This window comes from Meriones unguiculatus, chromosome 3 (assembly GCF_030254825.1).
Source record: "Meriones unguiculatus strain TT.TT164.6M chromosome 3, Bangor_MerUng_6.1, whole genome shotgun sequence".
NCBI lineage: Eukaryota > Metazoa > Chordata > Mammalia > Rodentia > Muridae > Meriones > Meriones unguiculatus.
This window is the reverse complement of record NC_083351.1, coordinates 179,166,581-179,178,743: the sequence shown is the minus strand read 5'-3', so window position 1 is coordinate 179,178,743 and position 12,163 is coordinate 179,166,581. Positions and strand designations below refer to the sequence as shown.

At 43.6% G+C, this 12,163-nt stretch overlaps 1 protein-coding gene across 4 annotated transcripts in view; it reads left to right on the top strand.

Moving 5' to 3' along the window:
• Positions 1 to 12,163, top strand: part of Gak (cyclin G associated kinase) — a 57,072-nt gene that overhangs the window by 20,134 nt on the left and 24,775 nt on the right. For all 4 annotated transcript variants that reach the window (XM_021651816.2, XM_021651817.2, XM_060381116.1 and 1 more), the window contains 6 exons: positions 713 to 782; positions 2,131 to 2,254; positions 5,731 to 5,780; positions 6,336 to 6,484; positions 7,334 to 7,456; positions 8,721 to 8,854. In XM_021651816.2, coding sequence (XP_021507491.2) covers positions 713 to 782; positions 2,131 to 2,254; positions 5,731 to 5,780; positions 6,336 to 6,484; positions 7,334 to 7,456; positions 8,721 to 8,854 — 650 coding nt within the window. The remainder of the gene's footprint in view (positions 1 to 712; positions 783 to 2,130; positions 2,255 to 5,730; positions 5,781 to 6,335; positions 6,485 to 7,333; positions 7,457 to 8,720; positions 8,855 to 12,163) is intronic.

Sequence of the window (12,163 nt, the reverse complement as noted above, 5' to 3'; positions counted from 1 at the left end):
AGAGGGATTGGGGGTTAGGGTTGCTCTGTGGCAGGGATGCCTGGGGCCTTGCCTGTTACCTTTGGGCTTTTGCAGAAGTGTTTGCTAACTGTCTTGGAGACCACTGTCTTGGAAGGTAGGGAGCAGCTTTGTCCTTCATTGAGTGTCAGGAAGAAGTGCTGCTGGCCAGTGAAGACATCAAAAGTTTATGATTGTAGTGCTTTGGAACCTGTGAACACTTTCTCTGTGCTAAACTAGCTCTTTAGACATTATTCACTGTGGGCTGAGTTTGAGGAATAATGCAAACTTGGTCCAAGGGGTTGTTAGAAGAGCCCCACACAGCGCTAGAACCACAGGTGTGGAGGTTCTGAACTGCACACCAGACACATTTGCTCAAGATGGCTGAGTGGATTGGGAGGAAATGAAACAGGAAGAACAGATTCTGTGTCCATAAAATTTTGGATATGTCTTGAATAGGATAAGGATGTTAATATTTAAGTGATAATTACTCCCTAGGTTACCCTGAATGTTGTTTTAGAGCTGTGAATGGAATATTTGTTTTATTTCTAGCCCTGCCTAGGCTCCTGGGAATTTATTACCCTTGCATATGGGAGTAAAGCAGATAGAGGTCTACCACTTAGTAAAAACTAAGCTGAGGGCACAATGCTGAGGGCAGGTATAAACTAGCTCTGGCTTTTGTATGAAGCTGATGCCATGCTTTTGAATCTTACAGCTACTGGAGCAGAATGGTGGCTATGGGAACTCAGGACCTTCCCCTGGGGCCCCTGTGAACAGCAGTGGAGGTAAATGCCCTAACCTACCCACTGGTCTTTCCCCACTCTACTCTTCTGTTGTTTACTGGGTACTCAGTATGCATCTTAGATATCAAAATCCTGTTCCTGGTGGGTTTTTCAGCTGGTAGTTGGCTCTACCATTCTATGGAACTCATGGTTCTTTTGAGCTGTGTACTCAGGGTAGAATGGAGGATTTGACAGGGTGTTTTGACTCAAAGCAACTAAGAGAAGGGTTGTCAGGGCAAAATCCAAGGGACACTAGCCTGAACCACCAGTTAGCCCTGTCCCATAGGAGTTATATTAGCACTTCACAAAGTAAGGGTTCACTCAACTACATTCAGAATATAATGGGATAAGTTTTCCAGGTGTGGCTAACCATAGTCTTTAGCTCTTCTGGAGGTTTTACTGTATCCTCACCATCTGCACAGTTGAAAGCCTATATAAATGATTCTTCTTAAGAGAAGACCTCCCAGAAATAAGAGTATGAAGGCCAAACCTGCTTTAGACAGGTTAGCGGGTAATACTTTACGGTCACAGAACACTAGAGGAGCCTACTGGGAGCAGAGAAGGAGATGAGGTCATAGGAGGTGGGGGAAAATGGGAAGGATTGAGGGCTCTTCCTACTGGTTTGAGAAAGCCAAGCCACAATCAGTGGCCTTCCCTCTTATGTGGAATGGCTGCCTTTAGAGTACCAATGAGGGAAAAGAGGACTCTGAAACAGAGTTATGGTCATGGACTGACTATAGGATGAGCCGTTTCTTAATATCCTTTTTGAGATGTCAAGGGCTAACTTGAGTCCTTCTCTAGATCTTTGTTTCCTAGAGAGGAGGCTCTTGTCTCCTGTGGTTGGCCTCCCCAGTGTCTTGGTACTTCAGGTCCTTACTCTGTCAGCCTGGAGTATGTGATATAATTGTAGACCATGGAGAGTGGGTTCTGGGTGTCCACTTCTACATCATGCTATGTGGGCTCACTGTTTGTGAAGCTGTTCAGAACCTTACATACGTGTTAGCTCTGCAACCAGAGTCTTAGAGGGCCTCTCTCTCTCTCTGTGGTCTCAGAGTCCACTTTTGTGGGCTTCACCTGCACTCACTTTAGAAAGAGAATTGTGTCCTGCAATTACCACTTTGAGACTTTGTCCCATAATTGGTACAGTTCTAGGAGAGGCTGGGTTTGACATGTGTTCATATAACCCTCTGTGCCTACATTGGCAAATTCCTTATGTCTCTGAAATGGCTGGAAACAACAGGCTAGTACTTGCTATTGGGAAAGAGGGCTCATTGGTAGGTTTGAGGGAATCCGGGGAAGCAATGAGGCTTCTGGGGACATATTCTTGACCTACTGTGGTTCTCTTCTGTAGCTTTGGCTCTGGCAGAGTATGACCAGCACTATGGTGGGTTTCTTGACATCCTACGGGGCGGGACAGAACGGCTCTTCACCAACCTCAAGGATACTTCCTCCAAGGTCATCCAATCTGTGGCTAAGTAAGTGAATAAGTGTGAGGGCTGTCCTATCCTGTTCTTTGCCTGTGTGGAGATTCCTCAAGGCAATGTTAATGTTGTCACTTTCTGTTAGGGTGGGGCCAGATATAGAACCTGGAACCTTGTCTTAGCTTACATTCTGTTTCTGTGATAAAACACTGACCAAAACCAATGTAGATAGGAAAAAGCTTATTTCAACTTACAGATTATAGTTCATCATCAAGGGAAGCTAAGATAGGAACTCAAAGCAGGAAACGCTGGGGGTAGGAACTGAAGCAAGCAGAGGCCCCAGAGGGATGCTGCTTACCTTGCTCAGCCAGCTTTCTTATGTAGCTCAGGACCTCCTGCCCACAGGCCAATCTTATAGAGACATTTTCTCAATTGAGCTTTCCTCTTCACAGATAACTCCAGTTAGTGTCAAGTTAGGGAAAAAAAGGAAAAAATAAAAATAAAATAAAAATTAAAAAACCTAACCAACCCGAGCCTGAGGCCCCAGTGCATAGGACCCTATACAGAACTGGCTTTGTGTAGCATCAGCTCAGGATCTCCTTAGCTCTGCCAGTATCTGGCATGATGGTGCTGTTTTTTTTTTTTTTCCTTTGGTGTTAAATAAATAAAGCAGTTGCAGGGCAAAGTGATACCTTCCAGCATTCCAGCATACTCTCGTTATTAGAAGTCAGTCCCCATGAGACCTGGGCCACAGTGGGTATGAATATATGCTTAAGAAAGTCAAATCTCCTGGTGTGGTGGCCATGCCTTTAATCCCAGCACTCAGGGAGGCAGAGTCCAGCCTGGTCTACAAAGTGAGTCTAGGATAGCCATGGCTACACAGAGAAACCCTGTCTCAGAAAAACAAAAAGAAAAAGTCACATCATGGCCCAAAAGCCTTGGTGAGTGTCCCAGAACACAGCGTGCATTGAAGGTTATTCCGTCAGCTTTCTGGTGGGAATTGTGGCTGAGATGTGAACAGTCTCGTTGGTTCTTGTCATCATGGATGCTCCTGATGCCCCAGGATGGCTGCTGCTGTAGTAAGCACCTTTGGATCACAGTGCTTGTAGTCTGTAAACACCTATAGTTGATGAAACATCCTTTCCTTTCTCTGTTGGTGATTGTTTTATGTTTGTAGCCTTAGTAGTTGTATGTATGCCTGTGCCAGGCAGGGAGTGCACATGATTGCTACATTTCGGAGATGCAGAAATGTGAGCATGTGTGTGCATGTGCCTTCTGTCAGGAATGTGTGCTTAAACCGCTAGGCATGCCAAACTTTTGATACTGTGACATGAACTCTGACTGCATTAGCTTCTTTGAAAGACCTGGTAGAATATAGATTGCATATTTATATGTGGGGTTTATTAGATTGACTTATAGGCTGTAATCTGGATATGCCAATGAAAACTGTCTTGTGACAGAAAGGCCAAGAACCCAATAGTTGTTTAGTCCACATTGCAAGAAGTCGAATGAAGCAGTCACTCCAGTATTACCACTTGGTTCACTTGGTTCTGCCTGCCTTTCTGAGTCTAGACTCAGGCATAACTTTCCCTTCCCTGCTTCAGATGTTTTCCAGAGCTTTCTTTAGTCCTTTGGGCTTCTTCACTTTCTGTAAAGCTCTGCCCCCACCATGTGGCTGCTCATTTGCCATGCTGCTAACCTTCATGCTGAATTCAAGTGGCATGGCCCTCTTTCTTGCAACTGTGGTTCTATAATAAATTTTAAAACAACAACAACTCATGATGTTTTAAGTAAGTTTATGATTTTGCTCACAATTATCTTTGGCTGCATATAACAGGATGGGTTACAAAGTAGACATAGCTGATAATAGTTACACAAACTCCTGTGTTTAGTAAATTGATTTACAAGTAGCAGTAAATACTTTCATTATATTATTATTATTATTATTATGTCAGTGAAAATGTTCAGGTGTAGTGACAGGTGGCAAAGGTGACCTCTTCAGGCTCTCTTGGTTACCTGAGGCTGCTTGATGTCTTAGAAGCCAAAGTCTGGACCACTCTTGTCGGTGTTGGGTCAAATCTAATGTGTATGTCCTCGAACCTCTGCTCAGAGCTGAACTGTCAGGGTCCCTGGACTTTCCCTAGACAGGCTAGAGGTTAGGGAATAGCGTGTGTGGAGCCCTAAATGATACCCAGTACCCACTGTGTTAAGTGTCTTCTATGTGCTTTCCTGTACCTGACCTGATGCTGGCACCCTGAAGGGACAGCTAGGATATTTTCATGTCATCATCTGCTGCATATTTGTGCCCTTCACTCTGTTTACCTATGTAGCCTTGATTGGTTTGAAACTCACTGTATAGACCAGGCTGGCCTTGAATTCACAGAGATCAGAAATCTGCCTGTGTCTGCCTCCGGGGTGTTGGGATTAAAAACGTCTACCTTCGATGCCTGTTATCTTGGTTACTATTGGGTTAATTGTTTTTGTGAAGAAACAGACTGGAAGTAGTTAGTGCTGATCTGTGGCCCATCTGTTTAAGGGCCTTTCCCCATAGAAATTTAAGCACCGGATAAAGCTTTACTTTAGTACATACTGTTTGTTGTCTCAGGGAGCCCTTAATACCGTAAGTTGACCTGTCTTAAATAGGTTCAAATGACATTTTTAAGTGTTAAGATTGCCATTTTCTATCAGTGAGTTCATAGTGTGTATCTGTTCTTTTTTCCACCTGGCTTTCTGTGTTGACCCTTTGTTGATTCTGCTGATACAAAGTGTGCATACCTCGGCTCAGTCTCTGACTTTCCTATCAGCCTTCACTGTCCAGCTAGAGTGTGGTACTCAAAGTAATTCTGCAACGTTTACCTCCCTTTCTCCTCCTTTCCAAGGTTACTTGGCTGTTCTGGCAAAAGTGTTTTCTTTTTTCTTTTTTTTTTTTTTTGAGAGGAATTATAGAATAAGTTTGTCGAGTTCTTGTGGTTAAGTTTGATCTGTATTTTTGTCAGATCTGTATTTTGTCAGGACCAATTTAGGGAATTGGTTTCTAAGAGTTTTTTGGTGGCCATGAGCAGTAATGTATCTTGGCCATTTGGGATGTCTTTTTTTCCCTCCAGCCCTGTCTGCTGTCTCCATTCAGGCCTCTATAGGGCACAGGATGTGCTCTCTCATGTTACCAACCACTGTTCCTATCCAACCCCCTGGGGCAGTGGGATCAGTGAATGATGTCTTGGAAAGGCACCCTTGCCTTTGTTTTTGTCTGTCAGGATCGGTTCTCAATGTTTTGGCCTTTGGGAACACTTCAGTAAGCAGAAGATTGCTAAAGCTCTTCCTTGGGCTACTCTCCCACTTTCAGGTGTTTTATGCCCTTCTCATCTTTTGTCAGCTTATGCAGCAGAGTTATATAGAGACCTTTTGCATGCACGTTACTCAGGATACAGCCTGAAGCAGGGTTACCTCAGTGTTCTAGGACTCAGGCTCCACTTAAAGTTCTTATAGCTGCCAATGTTTTCTGTACTAATTGAGTGTTCTTTTCCTTCCAGCTATGCAAAGGGTGATCTGGACATATCTTACATCACATCCAGAATTGCAGGTATGTCTAGTTGGATGATAGACATCAATAGGAGACTTAGATAAGGGACCAGTAGAGGTAGCCATGGTACCTCTTTAGCCTCTTTGGGAGCCATGGATCCATCTGAGGTGTGGCCTGGAGCATTACAGTATGTGGGCAATGGGTAGGTGGCTTAATGTCGATCATATTTCCTGGCCAATAAAAAATAAAAATAAAATAAAAAAAGAGCCAGTGTCAGCTTTTGGCATGATTGGAACTCTGAGGGTAGAGAGGGAGTAATGGTAGGACCGTGCACATTTAAAGTAGATAACATCGGCAAAATATAATCAGAAAAGCTGATTGTGTCCCTAATAGACCATAATGTGTATCAGGTTACTTGGAAAGCTCTCCCAGACATCTGTGGTTGACTCTGTGAAGTTTCCTTTGTTGTAGTTAGCACATATCCCATTACACAGGCTGGGAAACTTTTAAGAGGATGAGAGGAGCCTAAGTTTGTTTGGCCAGTTACCTGGCTGGGAGGTGAGTATAGCCCAAGACAGTAATCCCCTAGCAGCTAACTTGGCCTACTTGTTTCAGTGATGTCATTCCCAGCAGAAGGTGTGGAGTCAGCAATCAAAAACAACATAGAGGATGTGCGATTGTTTCTGGATGCCAAGCATCTAGGGCACTATGCTGTCTACAACCTGTCTCCAAGGATATACCGGGCTTCTAAGTTCCACAACCGGGTAAGTGACCTTGAACTATTCTTTTATGATTTGAGGCATTCTTTTCCCACTTAAGTGCAGTTAAGTGATGAACCTGCACTAGCCTGATGTGGAGAAGACCAGTCAGCTGCAGGGAGCTAACCATAGCAGCTGCCAGAGAGGCTAAAGCTAGAGTATGGGCAGAGCTGGAGTTTGAAGGAAACCGACACAGATACAGAGAGAGAGAGAGAGAGAGAGAGAGAGAGAGAGAGAGAGAGAAAGAAAGAGAGAAACACACACAGAGACACACACTAGGGTGTCTTCCTCACCTTTACTGTTCCTGGCCTCCAGGACTATTCAGTCATATAATCCACTTGCTAACATTGGACACAGGATTTTTCACATATGTAAACTGACCCAATGCACAGGAAAAGGTAGATCTTTTTGCAGCATCAGTGAATCAGTGTTATGACACAAGACAGTCATAGCCAAGAGGGATATCATATGAGAACCCCAGCTGAGGAAGACTCTCAGAGAGCCAGGTCACCACATTTGTGGAATCGCTCAAAAATAGGACAATTCTGGGGAGCTAGTGAGATGGATCAGCAGATAAAAGTGCCTGCTGTCAAGCCTGACAACTGAGTTCAGTCTCTCAGGCCCACATAGTGGAAGGAGAAAATCAGCTCTTATTAGTTGCCCTCTGACCTCCATGTACATATGCTCTGTGGCATTTGGATATATGCATGTACCCAGGCATACACACAAAAGTTGAAAGAAAATTGTTTTAAGAAAAGGACAGTGTAGACAGAGACAAATTAACCCTGTGGATATGCCAGCCAGGTTCACTGGGGCTGGTGCAGAAATTTAGCTGAATGGACTTTCTCCCCACAGGTCTCTGAGTGTGGCTGGGCAGCAAGGCGAGCACCACATCTCCACAGTTTGTACACTCTATGCAGGAACATGCATGCCTGGCTCCGGGAAGACCACAGGAACGTCTGTGTTGTACACTGCATGGTGAGTTGTGTTGGATGCACAGGTTGTCAGGTCCCGGGTACTATGGGGAACAATGACCAGAGGAAGACCTCTATGCTTGGAGCTTTGGGCTTGATGGACAGAGACTCCCTGGTGGTTCCTACCTCTATGGAACAAGAAGCACACCTAAGGGCTCTTTTTGGTACTCCAAGCAACACATCCAGCATCTGGGAGAGGGATGTGCACCTTGAAAGTGAGTTTTTGCCTCAAGTTTTTTCTAACCACAGAATGAGGAAAAAGATTTGGACACCTTGCATGGGGTGTGACACCCATTTGGAAGCACACTCGGTGCTCAGCCCTGCTGTACTTGCAGTTGTGTTTTGGTTTTTTGAGACAAGGTCTCTCTGTATACTCCTGCCTGTTCTGGACCTCACTATGTAAACCAGCTCTAACACGAGATTCACCTGCCTCTGCTTTCCAAGTGATGGAGTTAAAGGCATGTGCTACCATATCTGGCACAACTGTTGATAAATATTTCAACAAGAGCAACAGTAAAATGAACTTGGTAATGCTGACCTGTAATCTCAGCTACTTGGGAAGCTGAGGCAGAAGGATCACAAGGTAAAGGCCAGCCTAAACAACTTAATAAGACCCTGACTTAAAATCAGTGAAGTGAGTATTGGGAATAAGCACTTACTCAGCATAGAAGAGTGCTTAGAGGCTAGAGAGATGACTCAGCAGTTAAGAGCACTGGCTGTTCTTCAGAGGTCTCGAGTTCAATTCCCAGCAACCACATGGTGGCTCACAATCAGCTATAAGGAGATCTGGTGGCCTCTTCCAATGGTGAGGCAGCACACTGCCTACAGATAGATAGATGGATGGATAGATAGATAGATAGATAGATAGATAGATAGATAGATAGATAAAAGGGTGCTTAGGTTCAGTTCCCAGAATACTGCCTATAGACAGACAGACAGACAGACAGATAGATAGATAAATGAGTGCTTAGGTTCAGTTCCCAGTAACACAAGTGAAGAAAAAGACAGTGATATCCAGTCTCAGGAAAGGATTAAACATGGTAAGGCCAGCCTGTATACTTTTGCTCTTGACTCTTAACTATATTCTGGATTCTGAATTCTTACTGCACAAAGTGTATTTATATATGTTCCTAAATGTATCCGAAGTAAGCCCAGCATTAGGTCCTTCCCTTAGCCACATAGACAGTTAGGAGGTTTATTGGAACTGTTGTGAGCCCTGATCCTTTTGGTGCATGGGCCTATGTGCAAAGGAAATCTCTTCATTCTAGGATGGGAGAGCTGCATCTGCTGTGGCAGTCTGTGCATTCCTGTGTTTCTGCCGTCTCTTCAGCACTGCAGAGGCTGCTGTGTACATGTTCAGCATGAAGCGCTGCCCACCAGGCATTTGGCCATCCCACAAAAGGTACCAGGTGATCCTTGCTGGGGACAGTGATGCCTATAGCTCTTTTGTTCCTGAAGTGGTACTGCCTTCACTGTGTTGGACCTGCAGTCAGGTACTCTAGTTTGTCAGAGGCCAAGATAGTATCACTGTGATTTCTACCTCAGCCCCAAACTTGTGTCTGCTGGTACCCAGCAAGTATAAGCCATAGTTGACATTCACCTAGAACTCTGAAGCTGTGATGACTTCTCCCTTATGCTGGCAGCCTCCTGATGAATGCCTGGGTACCAGATTTTCTAGTAAATGTGTGAACTTGGTGTGGCCATGTGTTCTGTGGGATCCAGCCTTGTGTGGACTTGGGGGGTTATTTGGGAATATATTGTGAACCTTCACACCTTCAAATGTGAAGTGTTAACCCTGCTTCCTCTGAGGTCACAAAAAATGCATATAAGACTCGCTCAGACATTCCTATTGCCATAAAGTAGGTCATTCACTTGCAGTGTAAAGGAATCAGTTCCTTCTCCGACCCCCCCCAACATAGAGACCCACTCTGAAGCTGAGCCTGGACTAGAACTCACTTTGTAGGCCAGACTGGTCTCAACACTTAGTGGGACAACTTCACACCTATGCCCTTTTCAAAACCCTTGTAAACTGGGGCCCTCATGCCATCACCTTGTCCTAGATCTAAAGAGCACTTGCTGTCAGGACAGATTTGGCCGGATACCACATGAGATGACCCAGAATACTGTGGTGGGCATGGTTAAAGCCTTGGGGTGTTGTAACAGAATGTCTATACCTTAATGTCTGTTCTCCACAGTATCCAGAAAGCAAGGAGAGGAAAGCATATTAAGTGTCTGGCCTGTTCTTTCTTGAGAGAAATAAATAGAACCAAAGAGCATATTGGAATTCAAAAGGAAATTTAAAATAGCTGATGAGTCTACCAAAGACCCTAGCAAGGAAAGCAGACAAGATTGAGATGGGTGTATGTGTGTTGTATTGGGGTCGGGGTTATTTTCATTAGTAGTAGTATAAGAATCTCAGACTTGGGCAGATTCTGCCCAGCAGAGGAGTAAACCAGTGATCTGAAAGACAAATTACCAGGTGTTGCTTATCTGAAAACTAACAAAAGACCAGAAACTCAAAAATTTGTTGCAAATAGCCAAGCAAATCTCAGAAAGGGAAAGTGTAGAATGAAACATCGAATACATGAGCATCTTCAGGATTCACAGCAGTTACAGCCAAAGGCCTAGGAGTCTCTGAAGACACAAGCCAAAAGAAAGAAAGAAAGAATGAGAGAGAGAAAGGGAAAGGATGTAGAGATAGAAAGAGATACAGATGGATAGAGATATAGTTATAGATATGAAATATGTCCTTGCATCTCATCTTACTTCGTCCTGAATATTCTGAACACAGAGACTCTGAGTCAGAGAGAAGAAAGCCACTTGCAAGAAAGGAAAGCATGAATAAGACTGTCAGAAAACCTTATCATCAGTAAAGAATTTCCTCCTTCCTTTTTTATTTATTTGTTTGTTGGGGGGGGCAGGGTCTCTCTACCTAGCTCTGGCTTGTCCTGGAACCACATATAGACTAAGTTGGCCTTGAATTCACAGAGATCTCATGTACTCCTTTTTTTTCCCCTTCCTCCTCTTTTTGAGACATGGTCTAAGTAACCTTGGCTGGCCTGGAATTTGCTAAGTAGACCAGGCTGTCATCAGACTCTTAGAGATACTTCTGCCTCTGCCTCTGCCCCTGCCTGTAGGGAGTTCCTTAAAACTTATACCTCCTTTCTAACCCCCTAACTCCAGGTGAAAAAGAAGGTTGTAAGGGAAAGGGGAAGTCGCCCTCTTTCTGGCCTCTCAGACCACCAGTTATATGAATGGTATATATATCAGTTCACATGCAGACAAACACACATACGTAAAATAAATAAAATAAAAATGTTATAAGAAGGTAGACTTCTGACATTCAGGAGCCAGTGTTCTGCTCTTTTTTAAACTCTTATTTTATTTGGGGTATTTATGTATCTACCTCTTTTCCACCTTTAACCCTGGGTAAGAGAGAGAAGGTTAGTGGAGAGAGGGCACAGACCCCTTTACTTCTTCCAGCTGTTTAGAATCAGTGGTTTCTTTTGGGGCTATCCCAATCTCCATCAACAGCAAACTCAGCAAGCAATCTCCTCCAAGCTTCTGTCTCTGGTCTCTCCAGACTGCCACTCTTTTTCTTCCTGGGCTCTCATTTATTTCCCTCAGAGTCCTAGAGCACAGCCCTCTCCCTGATGTACAAGGCAAGTGAGGCAGGCCATTACTAGCTGTCAAGACCATGCCCTGCAGGAGGCAGTTATCAGCTGTGGACAGACTAAAGCCCTGTTCCATTATTTCTCTGTTTAGTTTCTATCTGGTGAGAGTGGGGTGTTGAAGTCTCCCACTATTAATGGGGTTTGATGTGTGGTGTATGATTTCAACATTAGTAATGCTTTTATGAATGAGGTTGACCTTGTATTTGGGGCATAGATGTTCAGAATTGAGATGTTACCTTCATGGATTTTTTCTTTGGTGAGTATGAAGTGTTCTTCCCCATTTCTTTGAATTAATTTTGGTGAAAGTCTAATTTATTAAATATTAGAATGGCTACTCTGTCTTGCTTCTTGGGTTTGTTTGCTTGGAAAACCTTTTTCCAGCACTTTATGGTTATGTCTATCTTTATTGCTAAGGTGTATTTTTTGTTTGCAGCAGAAGTTTGGATCCTATTTTCGCATCCATTCTATTAGCCTGTGTCTTTTTATTGGGGAATTGAGTCCATTGATCTTGAGAGATATTAGTGATCAACAGTTGTTAATTCCTATTATTTTGATGTTGGGAGGGGGCTTCTCTTTTGGCTTTGTTGGTGTCGGGTTATTTATTTCCTGTGTTTTCTTGGGAGTAATTAACCTCCTTGGGTTGAAGTTTTCCTTCTAGTATCTTCTGTAGGACTGGATTTATGCATAAATATTGCTTAAATTTGCTTTGTCATGGAATATCTTGTTTTGCTGGGTATAGTAGTCTGGGCTGACATATGTGGTCTCTTAAAGTCTGGAAGACATCTGCCCAGGCCCTTCTGGCTTTTAGAGTCTCTGTTGAGAAGTCATGTGATTCTGATAGGTCTGCCTTTATATGTTACTTGGGTCATTTTCCTTTGCAGCTTTTATTATTCTTTGCTCTGTACATTTAGTGTTTTGATTATTATTTGCTGGACAGGTATTTGTTTTCTGATCCAGTCTGTTTGGTGTTTTGTAAGCTTCTTGTATGTTTATGGCCATCTCTTTAGGTTGGGGAAATCTTTATGATTTTGTTGAAA